Here is an 18,594-nt window from a genome sequence, read left to right on the forward strand (position 1 = left end):
ATTTCAGCAGTGACCGAAACCTTACAGTGGTGTGCACAGCAGCGGGCAGTGTCGGGGCCAACCCTTGACTCATACTTACCTGGCAGGGGAGATACCATGATCACGAAGGTGGTTTTCCCAGGGCGAGGCTTATCCATTGCACTCCGGATGTGCTGACCCCTGCGATTTCCCCAAATGTGGGAAACTCGACTGCATAATTTGTGGTAGTGGGGGACTGCGTTCGCGCTTTCCCCTGGTATATGTGTATTTGACTGAAAGATTAAGAGCTTTTGTGTTTGTTTTTGTTCTCGGGTTTGTGTCTTAGAGTTTGTTTATGATATGCAGTTTGTCTTAGGTTTTAACTTTAGGTTTCTTTTTTTCTGTTTTTTTTTATATTAAACAAATCGTGTTTTCTCTCGGAAGGTTGGTTATTTTTCTTTTATTCTTTAAAGGTCGAGTTACTGTAAGCAGTAGTGACTTAAATTTATTTCATTGCTCTAGATATTGGAGAGAGGGTATGTTTTTTTGACCCCTTCTGCTTTCTGAAGGCTGTCTGTACAAAAACGTTTTTTGTAATCTGTTCGTTCATTTTCAAAGCCAACAGTGTAGCATTTCCCGTTTGCTGACTTCTCTCCTGTCCCTTAGACCTAAACCTCTTGGGTCCAGAAGGGATAGGTCAGTGGTAGAGCTTGTGCTTAGCATGCACAAGATCCTGGGTTCAATCCCCACTATCTCCATTAAAATCAGTAAAAAGCTAAGTATCTCCCTTTTCCCCAAAATACAGCACGAAGAAATAGTAAATGAATAAACGTCTCAGGCCTGCCTGCCTCCTCCTATAAGGGCCCTGTGATCACAGTAGGTGCACCTGGATGTTTCGGGCCTTTACCCACCTCCATCTCAAAGCCTTAATCACGTAGTCTTGCTACAGTGAGGTAACATTCACAGGTTCCGGGGATTAGGACGCAGACATTTTTCGTGGGGGAGTATTCAGCCTACCACATCAACAAAAGCCTGAGATGTGTTTGTTGGGCGCTGTGTAATGACGTCACTAAAAGATATTTGGAGCATGTAAATGACCGCAGTGTCTGCTGGTCTTGTTCACATTGTGCAGATACTAGTTATTTTCTGCAGTGTCCAGCTCTGCAAAAATCTGATTGTCCGTCTTTTACAGTTTGTAGAAGTGTTTCTTTCGTAAGTGACGGTCTGGAGCGTGCGTGCAGTGCATGACCGTATGTTTGAAGTGTTTGGAATGTGAGGGTGAGGTTGGAGGCAGCGTTGTGAGCTCATACTTACCTGGCAGGGGAGATACCATGATCACGAAGGTGGTTTTCCCAGGGCGAGGCTTATCCATTGCACTCCGGATGTGCTGACCCCTGCGATTTCCCCAAATGTGGGAAACTCGACTGCATAATTTGTGGTAGTGGGGGACTGCGTTCGCGCTCTCCCCTGATGTAGTTGGGTTAATAATAGATTATGTTCTTTGTGTGTTTTGTGTCTTTGTTCTAGTTTGTGAGTTACAACTGTTTGATTCACTTGGGTCTTAGAACTGTGGGTTTCCACTCTGAGCAGTGAGAATAGCGTTTCCAAAAGCTGTTGGTTATTTTTGTAGGGAGCCTATTGTAAGCGTTTATTGTTTTAAGTTTCTTTTACTGTTCTGAGCATTGAAAGAGAGTATGTTTTTTGGCTCTTTCTGTCTTGTCTGTTGTTTGTGTTTGTTCACTTTGTAAAGCCAAGAGTTTAGTATTTTTTGCTTGCTGACATTTGTCCTCACACCTAAACTCGGGCTTGGGGGAGGGGATAGCTCAGTGGTAGAGCACGTGCTTAGCATGCACAATGTCCTGCTTCCATTAAAATAAAGAAAACACTTAAGTATCTCCCCCTTCCCAAAAAATAACATGAAAAAAAAAAAAAAGTCTCGGGCCTTCCTGCCTCCTTATAAGTGATGCAGGAAAACAGATGTGGGGCGTGAGGAGGGCCGTGTCCCAGGCTTCGGGTGAGCCCCTGGGACATGCCCCGCCAAGTGTCAGTCCTTGGCTTTGCGCAGGAAGGAATTCAAGAGCGAGCCACAATTGAGTGAAGATAGGTTTGTTACAGAAATGACAGGCCAGCCAAGAAACAAGCACCACTGGGAGGTTTGGAGTACTCAGATGTATTAAGCCAGCAGGCTCAGAGGGGCTTCTGCTCCGAAGCTCTGAGCACCTCCAAGACGTGTGCATGAGGTTTTATAGGGTTAATTTACAAGCTTGGGGTATTAGGCCAATAGGCACAAAACAGCTTTAGCAGCATCATTATCACAAAAGTAGAGGCGGGGAGGGAGCAAACCAACATTTCAAGGCCAGATGTGTCTCTTTGAAAATCCAGCTGACTAGCAAACAAAACAAAACAAAACAAAACAAAACAAAACAAAACAAAACCATGAGCAGGAAATCAGCAAACTGACACTTGTTACACTTAGATTCATGAGTTAGCTTATTAGCTGAGCGTGTCTTTTCCTTCTCAGGTTTATTCAGAGTGATACATTGAAAGGCAGGAGAAAGGCCACGAGGTGTAGGGGTTGAGTGCTCAGATTAAAAGTAGGTACACATTCCATAGACAGAATGTGGGCTGTCTCCGAAGAGGAAGAGAGGCTGCCGCAAGATGCTGTATTGCTGGTTTTTATGGGCTTGGTGGCTTCATATGCTAATAAGTGGAAGGACCAGTCTAAGTAGCCTGGGGAAGGGGCTGGGATTCCCAGGAAGTTGGCCATTTTCCACTCTTTGACCTTTTGTGGCTAGCCTTGGGACTGCCATGGTGCCTGTGGGCATGTTATTCACCATGTTACTGTATTACAGTGAGTGTATAATGAAGCTCAAAATCTGCTAGAAGTTAAATCTCTCATCATCTTGAGCCTCAAGGCCTTTTAGGGGTTGAATCTTTCACCATTTTGATATTAATTGCTGTAGCATTCGTTGAATGGCTGTGCCCTGCCCCCTTCCTGTCTCATAAGGGCCCTGTGATTACAGTAGGTGCACGTGGATATTTCGGGCCTTTCCCCCACGGCCTTCCATACTGTCCCCCAATCCTCCCATCTCAAAACCTGAATGATGTGCAGTCTGTTTTGCTAGAGTGAGGTAACATTCACAGGTTCTGGGGATTAGGACGCGGACATTTTGGTGGGTGAGTATTCAGCCTACCGCATCAACAAAGGCCGGAGATGTGTTAGTCGGGCGCTACAGAATGACGTCACTAAAAGATACTCGGAGTATGTAAATGAACGCAGTGTCTGCTGGTCTTGTTCACGTTGTGCAGACATTAGTTATTTTCTGCAGTGTCCAGATATACAAAAAAAAATAGATTGTCCGTCTTTTACAGTTTGTAGAAGTGTTTTTTTCGTAAGTGACGGTCTGGAGCGTGCGTGCAGTGCATGACCGTATGTTTGAAGTGTTTGGAATGTGAAGGTGAGGTTGGAGGCAGTGTTGTGAACTCATACTTACCTGGCAGGGGAGATACCATGATCACGAAGGTGGTTTTCCCAGGGCGAGGCTTATCCATTGCACTCCGGATGTGCTGACCCCTGCGATTTCCCCAAATGTGGGAAACTCGACTGCATAATTTGTGGTAGTGGGGGACTGCGTTCGCGCTCTCCCCTGGTATCTTTTTTTTTTCTGCGTTCTAATAGCAGAAGGGGAGGTTTAACGTTTGTTTCACTACCGTGGTTGAAGGTTTAATTAAGGGAGCTCAGTGCTTAGTCGTGTAGTCAAAGGTGCGTTACTGTGTTTGTATTCGCTAGTCACATTTTTGAGTGATGTTGTTTCCAGAGTGTGTGATAGGCGTGGTATTACTCTGGTTGCCTGCAGCTGTTTCTTTTTATTCTTTTCTGTGTGGTTACTGAGGCACTTTTAATTACTCATTCACTTTCTTTTATTTTGTAATTTTTCAGGGGGCCTTTACTGAGTTATTTCACATGTTCTCTCTTCCTGGAATGGCCTGCTTTCTCTCATCAACTTTGAAAATGCATGCTCTTGTGAAGCTGCCCGGTTTCCCGCTGAACCCTGGATGCACTTAAAACATTAGGTTCTGTAGGTATTATGCATAAGGAAATTTTTTTAAAGTCAGAAGAAAAAAAGATGAATTTTTAGGTAGAAGAAAATGTTACATATAATAATGTCATCTTTTTATGTTTTTCATAAAGGAGGGTCCACAAAGGCAAAAGCATATAGGATCTTTCAAAGTCATAATGTGATCCTTAACCCTTTTATTAGTGGTCATTACTCTTATAGTTCTGGCAGATCTGTTTCCCCTACAGACTGTGATCTTATTTATTGCAGGCAGAATCTATCTCTGCATTGTTACTCTTAGTATCTCCAGTGCCTAGGCTAGTTGCTGGCACCTTAAAAGTTTAAGTGACTGTACATTACTACATACATATGAGTAGCGACTTGAGAACCAGTTTTTGTTGTTTTTGTTTCATCATTAGCAGCACTCAAAGAAACTCAAGGATACTTTGTGAATGGTAAAAGTACTGGAGTAGGCAACGTGGTCATAAGTAAGAGTTCCCTCAGCATAGTAGTAAAAAAAAAAAAAAAAAAAAGCCTATGAATATCTGCGAAATCATGTCTATGGGGGACACAAATAGTCCTTAGAGGATTCAGAGCTCTGGCCAGCCTGGCATTCGTGGATACCATGAAAACAGCAAATCTTCTGGAATGAAATTAGGAGGGTAGTTCAATAATGAAATCATATTGTATAACTGAGATGAGATGGGCTGGATCACACTTTGTGGATGAGAGTATCTAGCAAATGTCTAAGTAGAGAGATTGGTTTATACTGCAGAGCCCTGAGGATGGGAAATGCAGAGCCAGGGCCAGCCGGTGCTTGTCAGAGGTGAATGAGTTTGGCTCCCTGCAACCCAGGGTGTTTGTGTAGTGTCTGTAGAGTTCCTCGTGCTTTCCTGGTAACAGACATTTAGATTTAGTTCTATCAGCGCTATGGACTTCTTGACAGTCACACCTACTCTATGAACTTATATAACAAAAGTCAGCTTTTAAAAGTTACTGCCGCCTTCATTGTATTTTTCAACATCAACCTTTCCTTGACCCCCCCCCCCATGAGGCTAAGGTATGGGTGGAAGTTCATAGATAAGGTGAGACTCACAGACTGAGGGGCATGTCTGTTGGGACAGGACGTCTTAGTTGGCAGGGTCCATAATCTCAGAGAGAGGTGGGTGTGCCAGTGCCGCCCCTATCCAGGTATGTGGGAACTGTTACGATACTTACTGTATTTAGGGAAGGGCTAGGCCTCTCTGCCTTGGCTTATTTGGGGTGCTAACTAAAAACTGGCACTTGCCACCTGCCTCTACAAGGATTGGATCATGTTGGCACTTGCCCTCTAACTTTGCTTGGATTAAATCACGAGCTGCTGCAACCGCTGACCTCCAACACTCCATGGAAGGAGTTCAGGATGGAGATCAGGAATGAGGTAATCTGAGCGTGCAAATGGCATCACCTGGAGCGTGAGCAGCCGCACAAGGATATCCGAGACAATGGCCAAGAACAAAGAGGGCAGAAGTCCAGGAATGTATTCCACATAACCAGCCAAAAAAGCTTTAAAGTTAAAAAAAAAAAAAAGCAAAACCAGTTACCACTAATCTTAAGAAGGTAAAAATTGTGAATGATGAAAAAGTGAACAGTGAATAAAGCCTTTATAGGTATACAAAAGGAACTTGCACATTTCTCAAAAGGCCTTTCCCTTGAACCTCTGCAGAAACAGCTGATTCCTGAGCAATGTCATGAAGACAAACCAGTTAATGTTGATGAAGCTACAAGATTAATGGCTCAGCTGTAATACACCAGTGATGCAGTAAATTCCCCAAATAGACCAATAAATTAAATGTTTTATACAATTAAAAAAAAAAAAAAGGAATGAGGTACTCAGTGCTCTGGGGAAACTGGCTGAACAGGCCTCTAGATAGTTAGATATTTTCAGGAGAAGATTTTATGACTTCCAATTCTTGCGTCTCTTTTTATCTAGAAAAGCATAAAATCATTAACTGTGACATCTGCTCCTTGTGACTAGCAGCGAGCCTCTGCCTATAAGTGTGCTTGACTGCATGTCCCCCTTTTTCTGAAATCATATATAATACTGAGTTTCCCCTGCCTCTTTGGAACAGTTTTCTCAGAACTTTCTGGGATGCTGTCTCCTAGGCTATAGTCCTCATTTTGCCTCAAATAAAACTTAACCCACCACTCTTACATTGTGTGATTTTATTTCGGCCAACAGGGGTCTTTGTGAGTTAGTTGATCACTGAGTTGTTTTATTCTATGTGTATGAATATATATATGTATGTATATGAATATATATTGACTGATTATTGCTGATAATTATCATTGTTCCTAGAGGAACAAGCACAGATATCTAAAATATGATAAAATCATAATTTGAACATAAGTCTGTCTGATTCTAAAGCCTGTGTTCAAAACTAAATATTGTGCCAGATACTTCTTGTGATGGCTCCACCAGGGTTTGGTCTCCTTTTCATGAAGAAAAAAACAGTCTAAAAAGTTATTAGACTTTCAGAAACAATTATTACTTTCATTAACAAATTCTTGAAAGTCTGTAACCTGTATCTCACAACCAGTAACACTGATATCATTTCAATGCATTTGCTTCCAGTAATTTTCCTTAAGGATACACTTTTTCACAAAATTGCACTCATGGTATACATATCATTTCATACCCTTTTTTCCTCTTAACTTTATATGATGAAAATGTTTTTCATGTTGTTAATTGTTATATTACTATTATGTTTGCTTAATACTCCATTTCTCTGTTGCTTTGATTCTACGGGTTTTGGGTGATTTTTTTTTTTTTTTTTTGGTAATTCTGTGATGAACACCCTTGTGCATAGGGCATTGTCTTCCTGTAGAATTACTTGCTATAGGTTAGTAAATGAAATTTCTAGCTCAAAATGTATGACCTTATGTGGCACTAAATGTACATAATTAGTGTTAAATTTTTAAAAATATTACAAGTATTATTTCAATCATGTCACAGAATATGTAGGGGATAATACATTAGTAAATATTTCGGTATTGACACTAACATAATTATGTTACCTTGCATTTTGATGTATTTCCTTTAAGTGTCTTAAACTTTGCATTTTTAGAAATAGTTTTAATCATAGTACATATTTCGTTTATGTGCTTTTTTTTGCATGCATTGTTATGCAGTTTAGGTTTTCCTCTCATTCATAACAAACTTGAAGTTCTTTTTATAATTAACTGTGAACCCTGAAATTAGAGAGATCTGGACTTTGAAAAATGAAAGGAATCAGGGAAAAGTAACTTTTAAAGTTTAAAAATACCATATGTCACCTCTCCTCCCTCAAATAATCTGAGGCATTTCTTAAGATGACTAAAATATTAAAATAACAGAAAACTACTAGAAGTTACCCTAAGAAATCATTAATTCACAAAGATATACCTACAAGGCTGTTCACTGCAGTTAAATAGAAAATAATAAACTGGAAGCAATAGAATATTGATCATATAAGTTATCTATGGCAATATATAACAAAATGAATGTAAAGTGTTACAAAACATCATGTGAAGTATAATTCTATTAAGAATATATATGCGTAAAGAATTGGAGTTATCATACATAATATTAACAGTGGTGATTTTGTAGTGGCATTGTGGTTAATTTTAATTTTGGAAAAAAACCACTTTTCTGTGTTCTCCTAATTATCTACAAGGGAAATTTATCACTTGTAGTAATTTAAAATATCCTCAAAAAAGACAAAGCCATGTGAACTAAGGAGGAAATAACTACCAAAGGTTTGCAAAATAGCCACCCCAAAATGTGCCACTTTTGATGCAGGAAAACAGATGTGGGGCATGAGGAGGGCATGTCCCAGGTCTCGGTTGAGCCCCTGGGACATACCCCGCCAAGTGTGGGTCGTTGGCTTCGTGCAGGAAAGAATTCAAGTGCAAGCCACAGTTGAGTAAAGGTAGATTTATTTAGAGAGATATATACTGCATGGAGTGTAAGGCAAGAGAAAAGCAAAGAAAGGTGTGGGAATTGGGTACTCAGGATAAAGTAGAAGTAGGTACACACTCCACAGAGTGCAGGCCTTCTCCAAAGAGCACGGAGTGAAAAAAGGATGGTCTTAGTAGCTTCCAGGCCTACAGGTGGGACCATTCCAACTGCCCTGGGTAAGGGGCTGAGATTACTAGGAACTGGGCCATCACCCATTCTTTGGCCTTTTGCGGTTAGCCTTGGAGCTGTCATGGCGCCTGCAGGCATGTTATTTATCATGCTGTTATGACAGGCATATAATGAAGCTCAAGGTCTACTAGAAGTCAAACCTCTTAATCCTTAAGACCATCTAGGAGGTGAATCTTCCACCATTTTGGTGTTAAATTGCTGTCATTCCTTGAGTGTCTGTGCCCTGCCCCCTTGCATCCTGTCTCACTTTGGCATAAGGGTTATTTTGAGCTAAAAGCACTTGAAAAACGACATACGTAAGAAGAGCGGTCTGACCTCCCTTTCTCTTCCTGAAAGCAGGAGATAAAGCTCCCAAGTGAAATATGTCTTTCCTAACCCAGGGGGAAGAAACATTGCCAGAGAAAGGGAGACAAAACCTGGATATTTCTGTGCAAACAGGTCTTGTCCAAATAAGTATCTTCTTTTAGCCTCCCCATATATATTAGTCACTTTTCCACAATTGTCTCTTTGTTCGACCTAATATAAAAACATCCCAGAGCGATTCAGACCTGAATAACTGGATTGTGCAGCCCAACCCCCCCCTCACCCCCCCCTCACCCGACGGCCTCTACCCCCGACCCCAACTGCCCTGCTCCGCCCTGCAGCGCAGTATGCGGACTCTGAAGAAATCTATGGCAAGGAATTTACAAACCTTCCCACCTACACTTGTCGATAATTGTCTTTTTGGTTGTTGAGAGGCATAGCTCGAGAGAACTTACAGTTTTTCCGAAAGTGGTAACGTCACGTGACAAGTGATAAGAGGAGGGCATATGTAGATGAGGAGTGCGGTGCCTGTCGGATGGAATTCATTCTTAATGGGACAATTTCTCCTGAATCTCCAAAAGGCTGGATCCTCATCGGTGTCATATGAATAACCCTGAATTTTCTAAACAAAGGCCTAAGGACGTGGAATATAATTGACCATAACTATACAGTATGCTGAGGACGAGGGTGCAGTGCCAGGCGAGACGAGAAGCTCATACTTACCTGGCAGGGATGATACCAAGATCATGAGGGTGGTTTTCCCAGGGCAAGGCTTATCTATTGCACTCCGGATGTGCTGACCCCTGCGGTTTCCCCAAATGTGGGAATACTCGACTGCATAATTTGTGGTAGTGGGGAACTGCGTAGCGTTCGCGCTGTCCCCTAATATACATGTTTTTGACTTGAAAGACGGAAGTGTTTGTTTTTGTTCTTGGTTTTGTGCCTTAGGGTTTGTTTTACACTTCAACACTAGAGTTCTTTTTTTGTTTCTTATATTAAGCAAATCGTGTTTTCTCTCAGAAGGTTGATTTTGTTTTTCTTTTATTCTCTAAAGGTCAAGTTACTGTAAACAGTAGTGACTTAAGTTTATTTCACTGCTTTAGGTATTGGAGAGAGGGTATGTTTTTTGACCCCTTCTGCTTTCTGAAGGCTGTCTGTACAAAAACGTTTTTTGTAATCTGTTCGTTCATTTTCAAAGCCAGCAGTGTGGCATTTCCTTTTTGCTGACTTCTCTCCTGTCCTTAGACCTAAACCTCTTGGGTCCAGAAGGGATAGGTCAAGTGGTAGAGCTTGTGCTTAGCATGCACAAGATCCTGGGTTCAATCCCCACTATCTCCATTAAAATCAGTAAAAAGCTAAGTATCTCCCTTTTCCCCAAAATACAGCACGAAGAAATAGTAAATGAATAAACGTCTCAGGCCTGCCTGCCTCCTCCTATAAGGGCCCTGTGATCACAGTAGGTGCACCTGGATGTTTCGGGCCTTTACCCACCTCCATCTCAAAGCCTTAATCACGTAGTCTTGCTACAGTGAGGTAACATTCACAGGTTCCGGGGATTAGGACGCAGACATTTTTCGTGGGGGAGTATTCAGCCTACCACATCAACAAAAGCCTGAGATGTGTTTGTTGGGCGCTGTGTAATGACGTCACTAAAAGATATTTGGAGCATGTAAATGACCGCAGTGTCTGCTGGTCTTGTTCACATTGTGCAGATACTAGTTATTTTCTGCAGTGTCCAGCTCTGCAAAAATCTGATTGTCCGTCTTTTACAGTTTGTAGAAGTGTTTCTTTCGTAAGTGACGGTCTGGAGCGTGCGTGCAGTGCATGACCGTATGTTTGAAGTGTTTGGAATGTGAGGGTGAGGTTGGAGGCAGCGTTGTGAGCTCATACTTACCTGGCAGGGGAGATACCATGATCACGAAGGTGGTTTTCCCAGGGCGAGGCTTATCCATTGCACTCCGGATGTGCTGACCCCTGCGATTTCCCCAAATGTGGGAAACTCGACTGCATAATTTGTGGTAGTGGGGGACTGCGTTCGCGCTTTCCCCTGGTAATTTTGTTTCAACGAAAGTAGATGTTGAGGTTTTATCTGATCTGTTGGTTCTTTAAGTCTTGTATCTTTTTAGTCTTAGGAGCTAGTGTGTTATGCATATATTTGATCTTTACATGTACTTGTTCTGCTAGACACTTTTTTTGGTAGTGTGAGATAAATAAGCAACAATTAACTTTTTACTTTGTCTTTAGTGTTCTGCTTTGTGAAGTCATCTGTCTCATTGTGATGTGTTGTATTATGTGATTTGGGCTAGAAAAGTTGTTTCTTGTTTACCTGGGTAATACTGGTTAGTGAATGTCTATTCCAGTTGTAGGATGCTCCGTTAGAGGGAAAAGGGGTCAAAATTATAGTAGTGGAATGTGATTGTAGCTGAAACTTAGTGAACTACAAGTTTAAGTAGTTGCAGGAGCTAGCTTGTTCAAAAACAAAAAACCTTAGTAATGTTCAGAAACTTGGGGAGCATTTTAAGGCCCAGTACTCCCCAGATGGTAATAAAAAAAAAAAGAAAGAATAACATGCGATGGTGACTGAAAAAGAAAAAGGATGTAAGATTAGAAATACTCATGAATATCACAAGTTACACTCATATTTATAGCGGCATTATTAACAGTAGCCAAAGATGAGGTCAACCTGTGTCCATTAATGGCATGAATGGATAAACAAAATGACGTCTATATACACAATGGAAAATTATTCAGCCTTAAAAATGAAGAAATTCTGACATATGGTACAATATGGGTGAACTTTGAGGACGTAGTGAAATATGTAAGTCACAGAAGACTAAGAAGTTAAAACACAAGTTATTAGCACTTTCCACACTTTATCAGTGGATAAATTAAGAAAGTGTTACTCGCACATTACTATATATAAAATAAACAACAAGGACTTACTGTATATCACAGGGAACTATATTCAATTTCTTGTAACAACATATAATGGAAAAGAATCTAAGGGGGAGGGTAGAGCACATACTTAGCATGCATAAGGTCCTGGGTTCAATCCCCAGTGCCTCCTCTAAGAATAAATAAATAATAAATAAACCTAATTACCTCCCCCCATCAAAAAAATTAAAAGAATCTGAAAGGATAAACTATGTATGTATGTATATGTATAACTGAATCACTTTGCTGTACACCTGAAACTAACATTGTAAGTCAACCACACTTCAATAAAATTTTTTCTTAAATAATTAATTTTTTTTAAAGTGTTACTTCTCAGAACCTAAATGCTTCTTGGCTGGTGAAGATCCACCGAATGTGATAGCCTTTGTGGTGTTTCTTTCACTTCACCTCATATCACATCCTCTCTGTCTCTCCATGGAACACTCAATTATGACCCTGATATAGATCCTTGTTGAGTCATGCAGCTGGGGCTTCCTCTCATATCCACTGACTGTGGAGCACCAGCATGGTGCCACTTGTCTGCCCTAGACCGAGTTTTGTGACGACAGTGATCCTGTTTTAGGTGTCTTACACAACACCTCATATTTGAGACACATGGTAGGGATACCACAGTCACTGGCGAGGTGTGGATGCCATATGTGGAAAGTTAAAATTTCTCTGTATGATTCTTACCATGCACAGTAACAACTGCAGAGAGAGCCTTGGTGCCAGGCAGAATTCTAAGTGCTTTACACATTTAATCTCTCAGCAACTCTGGTTATTATTACCCTCATTTATAGATAAGGAAATTTGCAGCGTCCGTGCAGCTCAGGATCTGAGGATGGGCGACGCGAGACTTAAGAAACAAAGAGACAAAGTAAAGAGCAAAGATGGGATCAGGGGACTCAAGATCTCGTGGATCTAGAGTGCCAAAAGCCTAGTCAACATCATATTTATTAGGAGTATACAGCTCAGTAAAAAATGCGATCAAAGAGGTGGGGCTTTAGATATTTCATATGATAAGCACTAAGTTCTGCTTGCTGGTTAACTGATTAATTTCAGGCCCATCCCTTCCAGGAACAATCACCCTCCTTGGGGTATGCAAAATTTCTGAGTCTATCCTGTCGTTGCCTCTGGGACATCTCAAGATAGCAGATACTTCCCCTGTGTTCAACAGCAAGCTTTCATGCCAGAATGAAGTTCTGTTAATGAATGATCTGGCTTTCCAAGACCGTCCATTGTTTCCTTTGTGCCCTTATGGTCAATGTCAGGATTGCTCACCACAAATTTCATCTACTGTGTAAAACATTTAAACAAAGCAAGCATGTGCATTTTAAGCAATTAAGTGTGAATACAATATTTTAAGCTCATGGAAATTTATGAGTGGCTTCTTTTCTAGCTGCTTGTTGTCCAGCAACTTGTTTCCCAGCAGAAATTGAGGCCCACCAAGGTTAAATAATTTCTCCGAGGTCACACAGTTAGGGAAGTGATGGAGTCAGGACCAGAATTTCAGAGTCTGAACTATGAACCCAACCCACATAACTGTCTACATTCCTACATAAATGTGTTTGTATACTAAACTTTCATAGTTAATACTATTCTAATTATTTTAATGATACAACAAACATGTATATTTCTAATTTTACTTCCTGGTAGTCATCGCTTTTTCACTCTCAGAAATTGATGATAAATATACTGAGTTCTTCAGTTTCAACAGTAACATTGAGAATAAACTAATCTTGCAGAATTTCAGTAACTGTTCCCCTAATCCTGTTCATTATAAATGAAAGTAGACAAGAAGTGAAAGAAATGTGAAAGAATCTAAATTGCTTCCTTGCATTTCTGATTCAGTGAGAATAAGTATGTTGCTTTCTTTTGAAACAGGATGTCTCGGGCCGTTCATCTTCCACTTCCGTGTCCCGTTCAGCTTGGTTCGTTAAGAAATGACTCTTTGGAAGCACAACTTCATGAGTATGTCAAACAGGGGAACTATGTGAAAGTGAAGAAGATTCTTAAGAAAGGTAGGCACTGTATTGAAATGGCAGATGCAACTTGATTCACATCACTGGATACCATTGGAAGGAAAATCAGGTACATTATAAAACTGAGTTCTTAGGGAAATCGAAAGTTAAATTTAGAGCTGAGATGTTCTCTGCCAGTGAAGTCATATTGCTCAGTAGAGGTCTTAAATCACTGGAGGCTGTTGTGTCTTGTTTGTACTGAGGAACCATAAGGTCTTCCAACTGTTAGGCTCCTAAAGGCTTCTCCTCAGGCCCCAGCCACCCACCTTGAATTCTGCCTGATTCCCTTTTCTCCTTCAAATCTGTTGCATCCACTGAGTCTTCCAAGGCCTGTGGTGGAGTGAGAAGGCCCGTCTTCATAGCTCTCCTCTTTCCTGCTCCTTAGAGGCACTTGGTGCTTTTGGTTTCCGGGTTGTTTTTTTGTTTAACTTTTTTTTTTGCTGTAGACTAGAGGCATCTCAGCCTGTAGGGCAGACAGAAATAACAAACATAGCTCAGGCAATCTTCAACAGAACAGACACACACACAAAATACACAACAACTGATGGTATTAACCCCTGATCTAGAGATCCAGACCTGCTTTTTCCAGAGTAACCAGAAGTCCTGTTAGATTCCCCCTCTTCCTTCCTAGTATAGAAGGGGAGACTTATTAAGCTTCTCTCAGCTGGGTTGGAACAGTCAGGGTGACCTGATTTCTCATCAGTGTTTCTCCATTTGCCTCAACATATTCCTGAGGACTTCTGGAAAGGTAACATCAGTTCCTGTAGGATCCAACCACTCCACAAAATACTTCTCTCAAGAAATTCTGAAATGTTGCCGTGTACCACCCCTGGAATCTATAGATGAAGCAGCTGATGGTGAACTCACTAATTTATTTGAAAGGTCTTGTTTTTTTCCCCCCTCAAAATTTTGCAGTTTATTTCTTAACACATCTTCATGTATTTTAGTATAAAAATTGATATTCAATAGAAGTATGCTGTGATTTCTAGTGTCTGTCTATCCAGTGTGAAAAGCAGAAATTTAGAATGTTTATTTTCTCTTAACATCTCCTGAACATTCTGCATCTTCAGATTCTTTTTTTGACCCTTTTTTTTTCAGGCAGAGTTAGTATATAATACTATATAAGTTTCAGGTGTACAACATAGTGACTCACAAGTTTTAAAAGTTATACTCCGTTTATGATTATTGTAAACTATTGGCTATGTTCCCTGTGTTGTACAATATATCCCTGTGGCTTATTTATTTTATATGTAGTAGGTCATATCTCTTAATCCCCTACCCCTATTCTGTCCCTCCCCCACACCCCTGTTGCCACTGGTAACTACTAGTTTGTTCTCTATATGTGTGAGCCTGCTTCTCTTTTCTCAGATTCACTAGTTTGTTTTATTTTTAGATTCCACATATACGTGGTATCAAACGGTACTTGTCTTTCTTTGTCTGACTTAATGCATCTTCAGATACTTGACATTAAGTTAGAGCAGGGGGTAGGATTGGCAGGTATAACTGGATATGAAGCAGGATTTCATATATTATATATGAAGCTGCACAGTGAAGAACAGGAGGAGATAAATGCCCTCACAGTCTACAGCAGGGCTTCTTAGGAGATGGCCAAAACGATCTTTGGAACTTCAACTCCATCACCCTCCTCAGGCCTGTCTAAGAGCAGGTGAGACAGTGATGGGGTAGTGGTGGGAGTGTCAGTGGAAAAGATTCTTAAAAGGCACTTACAGGAATAGGATGCTGAGGCTTTCCCCTCCTTCCCAGCCTCAAGCCAAGTTAAGAGGCCTCTCAGGTAAACCTCATGGAGAGGATTGTGGTGCTTGCAAGCAGGAGAGTTGGGAGCCTATGTGGCAGCCTGCTGAACAGGAGAACCATGTCAGCCCACCCCAGCTGCCACCAAGGAGGCATGAATAGAACCTGGCATGTTATGTGGAATTTAGGGGTCAGGAGGACCACCATCTGCCTTCTACCTGGAGCAGTCCTTGATGTCTGGATGAGCACGAGAGACCAGCAGTTGGAGTAGCTATACTTCCACCAGCTGTGGGGCAGGTGGAGTCTACGGAAGGTAGCTGAGCTGTCTAAAGGGACCGCACCTATGAAGGAAGGAAGAATCCCAACAGAGAGCCTAGAGCTGTAGCAAGAAGTCAGCAGGAGAGGGCAGGGGCCTGCATTAGGGTGGTGTGCAGAAGAGTTAGACCCACTAACCCCTCCCACAGAAGAGCAGGCATTAGGACAAAGCCCAAAGCTACAAAGAGCATCAGCTTAGGACAAAGACCTTTGCCCCTTGGCTCTCCCCCTACTCTACTCTGGAGTTGTCAGAAACAGCCTTGAGATCAGAGGAGTGGAAGAGCAGGGGAGAGGTTTTGATTTTAAAAGGACTGGACAGTTAATTACCCGAAAATAAGACTGCTTTGAATACCACAAAGTGACTGAAAGAGTATGGAATCTGCCTGAGGGAAAGAGAGAGCCAGCTGACAGAGTAAACTTGAGGGAGGTGGAAGGAGAAAAACTTTCCTGACTGTATCCTACTTAGTTCAGCCCACTCAAGACCAGACACTATAGATTATATGAGTTCTACAACCCAAAAGATGAGTTCCAGAAGCTCAGCCCAGACTTTATTCTTTTTTTCATTATATATATATTGGTTGAACCTTGGGGTTAGAGCAGCCAAGGAAAGACGTGTGGCCCTGCCTTCCAGGAGTATAATCAGTCGTGGAAACAGACATGCGTTAGTAATTGAAGTCCTGAGAAGGGCAAGAGGCAAAAGGAGCACACCAGGTACATCTCAGCCTCCTTGACTAGGAGGTAAACAAGAGGAAATTCTTAGAGAAAATGATATTTAGGCCAGGCCCTTAAAGAAGAAAAGTTGAGGTGGAAGAAGTAAAAGATAAACGTTAGAGACAAGGGAAGATGAAAGGGATACAAAGGCCTTGAGGATAGAAAAGTGTGTGGATGACTTGAGTTGGAGAAAAAGGCAATGTGGTGGGAGAGAATGGTGTGGGGTGAAGCTGGCAAGGTAAGCTGCAGCTGGACCCGGCCTCATGCGCTGTTGGAAGGATTTTGGTAAAAGGTGCATCCATATTTAGGATTGTTATGTCTTCCTAGTAAATTGACCCTACTATCATTATGAGATGTCTCTATCTCTGGTAATACTGTCTTGAAGTCTACTTTATCTGATGTTCATATAGCCATTTTAGGCTCCTTATGCTTACTGTTTCAAGGAATATCTTTAGAGTTAAGATATGTTTTCTGTAGAGAGCATAGAGTTGGGACTTGCATCTTAAAATCTATTCTGATCCTCTCTGCCTTTTATTTGTTTAGTCTATTAACATTTAAGGTAATTATTGATATAGGGGTAATGTTAGCGTTAACATTTTATTATATTATTTGCTTTTTGTTTGTCCTGTTTTTTTCTCTTCCCTCTTTTCTGCCTTCTTTTGATTTCATTAAATACTTTTTAGAATTCAGTTTTAATGTAGCTATTGGCTCTTTAGCTGTACTTCACTGCGTTATTTTTTTGGTGGCCGTTCCAGTGACTGCAATATACGTCTTAAATTTTTTGTTCTCCTTAGAGTTAATAGTATATCATGTCACATAAAATATACAACTATACAGGCTCAGTTCTCTCCTTCCCCTATCCTTTATATTAAAGATGCTGTAAGTATTACATCTGTTTAAGTTATGAATCCTGCAATACAATTTTATAGTTTTTACTTTAAAGAGAATATATTTTAAACAAACTAAGAGGAAAAACTAGTTTTTTATATTTAGCTACATATTTACTATTTCTGGTGCTCTTTGTTCTTTCCAAAAGGCCTAGTTTCCTTCTTCAGCCTAAAGAATTTCCTTTAACATTTCTGGTACTGCGGGTCTTCTGGTAACAGATTTTCTTAGTTTTCTAAACATGTCTTTGTTTCACTGTGATTCTTGAAGGATATTGTCACTAGATATAAAACTCTAGGTTGAATGTTTTTTCACTTCAGCCACTGTCTTTTGGCCTCTATAGTTTCTGATAAGAAACCAAGCGTCATTTGAACCATTGTTCACCAGTGTGCAGTGGATTGTTTTCCTCTGGTCTCCTTCAAGAGTTTCTCTTTATTTTTGGCTACCAGTGGTTTGAAGACTTTGATGTGCCTAGGTGTGGTTTTCCATGTATTTATCCTGCCTGGGGTATGCTGATCTTCTTGTATATGGAAATTAATATCTTTTACCAAATTTGGGGACTTTTCCACCATTATTTATTCACATACTCTTTCTGTTTTGTTATCTCCTTGCCTTCTGGAAATCCACTTACACTTATGTCAGACTTTTTGATACTGCCCCATAGCCCCCAAAGCTCTGTTGATTTTCTTTTTCAATCTTTAATCACTGTGTCCTTCTGATGGGATAATTTCTCTTGATCTTTTGTCAAGTTTGTGACTCTTCCTCTGTCATCTCTAATCTGGTCTTAACTTATGCAGGTTCAATGATTGCTAGAATGACTCACAGAACTCAAAACATTTTTCTTACTATTACTGGTTTATTACAGAGAACACAATTCAGCAACAGTCAAATGAAAGAGATACATGGGTAAGGCATGGTGTGTGTGGGGTGCTGGGAGCTTCCATGCCCTCTTCTGGTACCACCCTCCCAGCACTTCTATATGTTTACCAACCCAGAAGCTCTCCAAGCCCTATCAGTTAGGGGTTTTTATGGAAATTTCATAATTTAGGCATGATTGATTAAATCTTTGGCCATTGGTGATTGATCTCAATCTCCAGCCCCTCTCTTCTGCCGAGGTGGGGCAGGGTTTGAGCTGAATGAAGATGGCAGAGCTGAAAGTCCCAATCCTCTAATCATGAGTTAGTCTTGGTCTCTGGTGACCAGCCCCCATCCTGAAGCTATCTAGGAACCCCTCAGCCAGAAGTTCTGTCAAGAGCATACCAAAGACACTTATTCATATCACTCAGGAAATTCCAAGGGTTTTAGGACCTCTTGTGCCAGGTACCTGGGAATAGACGTCTATTTCTAAATGGTTGCCCTGGCTGCAGAAGGCTATGAGGTATGTGAGGAGATGGAGGGAAGAGTAGGGTGACTTCTTTCGGTTTTGAGCAAGTGGGTTGACTGTGGTATCATTGAAGAGGAAAAGGTCTAGGAAAAATAGGTTTGGAAG

The 18,594-nt window shown here is 41.0% G+C and overlaps 1 protein-coding gene, 5 non-coding genes and 1 pseudogene across 11 annotated transcripts in view; all 7 read left to right on the forward strand.

The window, feature by feature from the left end:
- Window positions 1-18,594, forward strand: part of TEX14 (testis expressed 14, intercellular bridge forming factor) — a 126,153-nt gene that overhangs the window by 7,088 nt on the left and 100,471 nt on the right. For all 6 annotated transcript variants that reach the window (XM_074342715.1, XM_045513762.2, XM_074342713.1 and 3 more), the window contains exon 2: window positions 13,306-13,442. In XM_074342715.1, the coding sequence (XP_074198816.1) occupies window positions 13,307-13,442 (136 nt within the window). In that variant the 5' untranslated portion in view covers window position 13,306. The remainder of the gene's footprint in view (window positions 1-13,305; window positions 13,443-18,594) is intronic.
- Window positions 72-235, forward strand: LOC123615684 (U1 spliceosomal RNA). The gene has a single exon (XR_006723366.1). It is a non-coding gene; the product is annotated as a U1 spliceosomal RNA (small nuclear RNA).
- Window positions 1,265-1,428, forward strand: LOC123615685 (U1 spliceosomal RNA). Its single transcript, XR_006723367.2, has one exon. It is a non-coding gene; the product is annotated as a U1 spliceosomal RNA (small nuclear RNA).
- LOC123615668 (U1 spliceosomal RNA) lies at window positions 3,445-3,608 on the forward strand. The gene has a single exon (XR_006723352.2). It is a non-coding gene; the product is annotated as a U1 spliceosomal RNA (small nuclear RNA).
- On the forward strand, window positions 5,066-8,745 carry LOC141573530 (ribosomal biogenesis factor-like; annotated as a pseudogene).
- On the forward strand, window positions 9,203-9,372 carry LOC123615669 (U1 spliceosomal RNA). Its single transcript, XR_006723353.2, has one exon. It is a non-coding gene; the product is annotated as a U1 spliceosomal RNA (small nuclear RNA).
- LOC123615686 (U1 spliceosomal RNA) lies at window positions 10,374-10,537 on the forward strand. Its single transcript, XR_006723368.1, has one exon. It is a non-coding gene; the product is annotated as a U1 spliceosomal RNA (small nuclear RNA).

Source organism: Camelus bactrianus, chromosome 16 (genome assembly GCF_048773025.1).
Source record: "Camelus bactrianus isolate YW-2024 breed Bactrian camel chromosome 16, ASM4877302v1, whole genome shotgun sequence".
Taxonomy (NCBI): Eukaryota; Metazoa; Chordata; class Mammalia; order Artiodactyla; family Camelidae; genus Camelus; species Camelus bactrianus.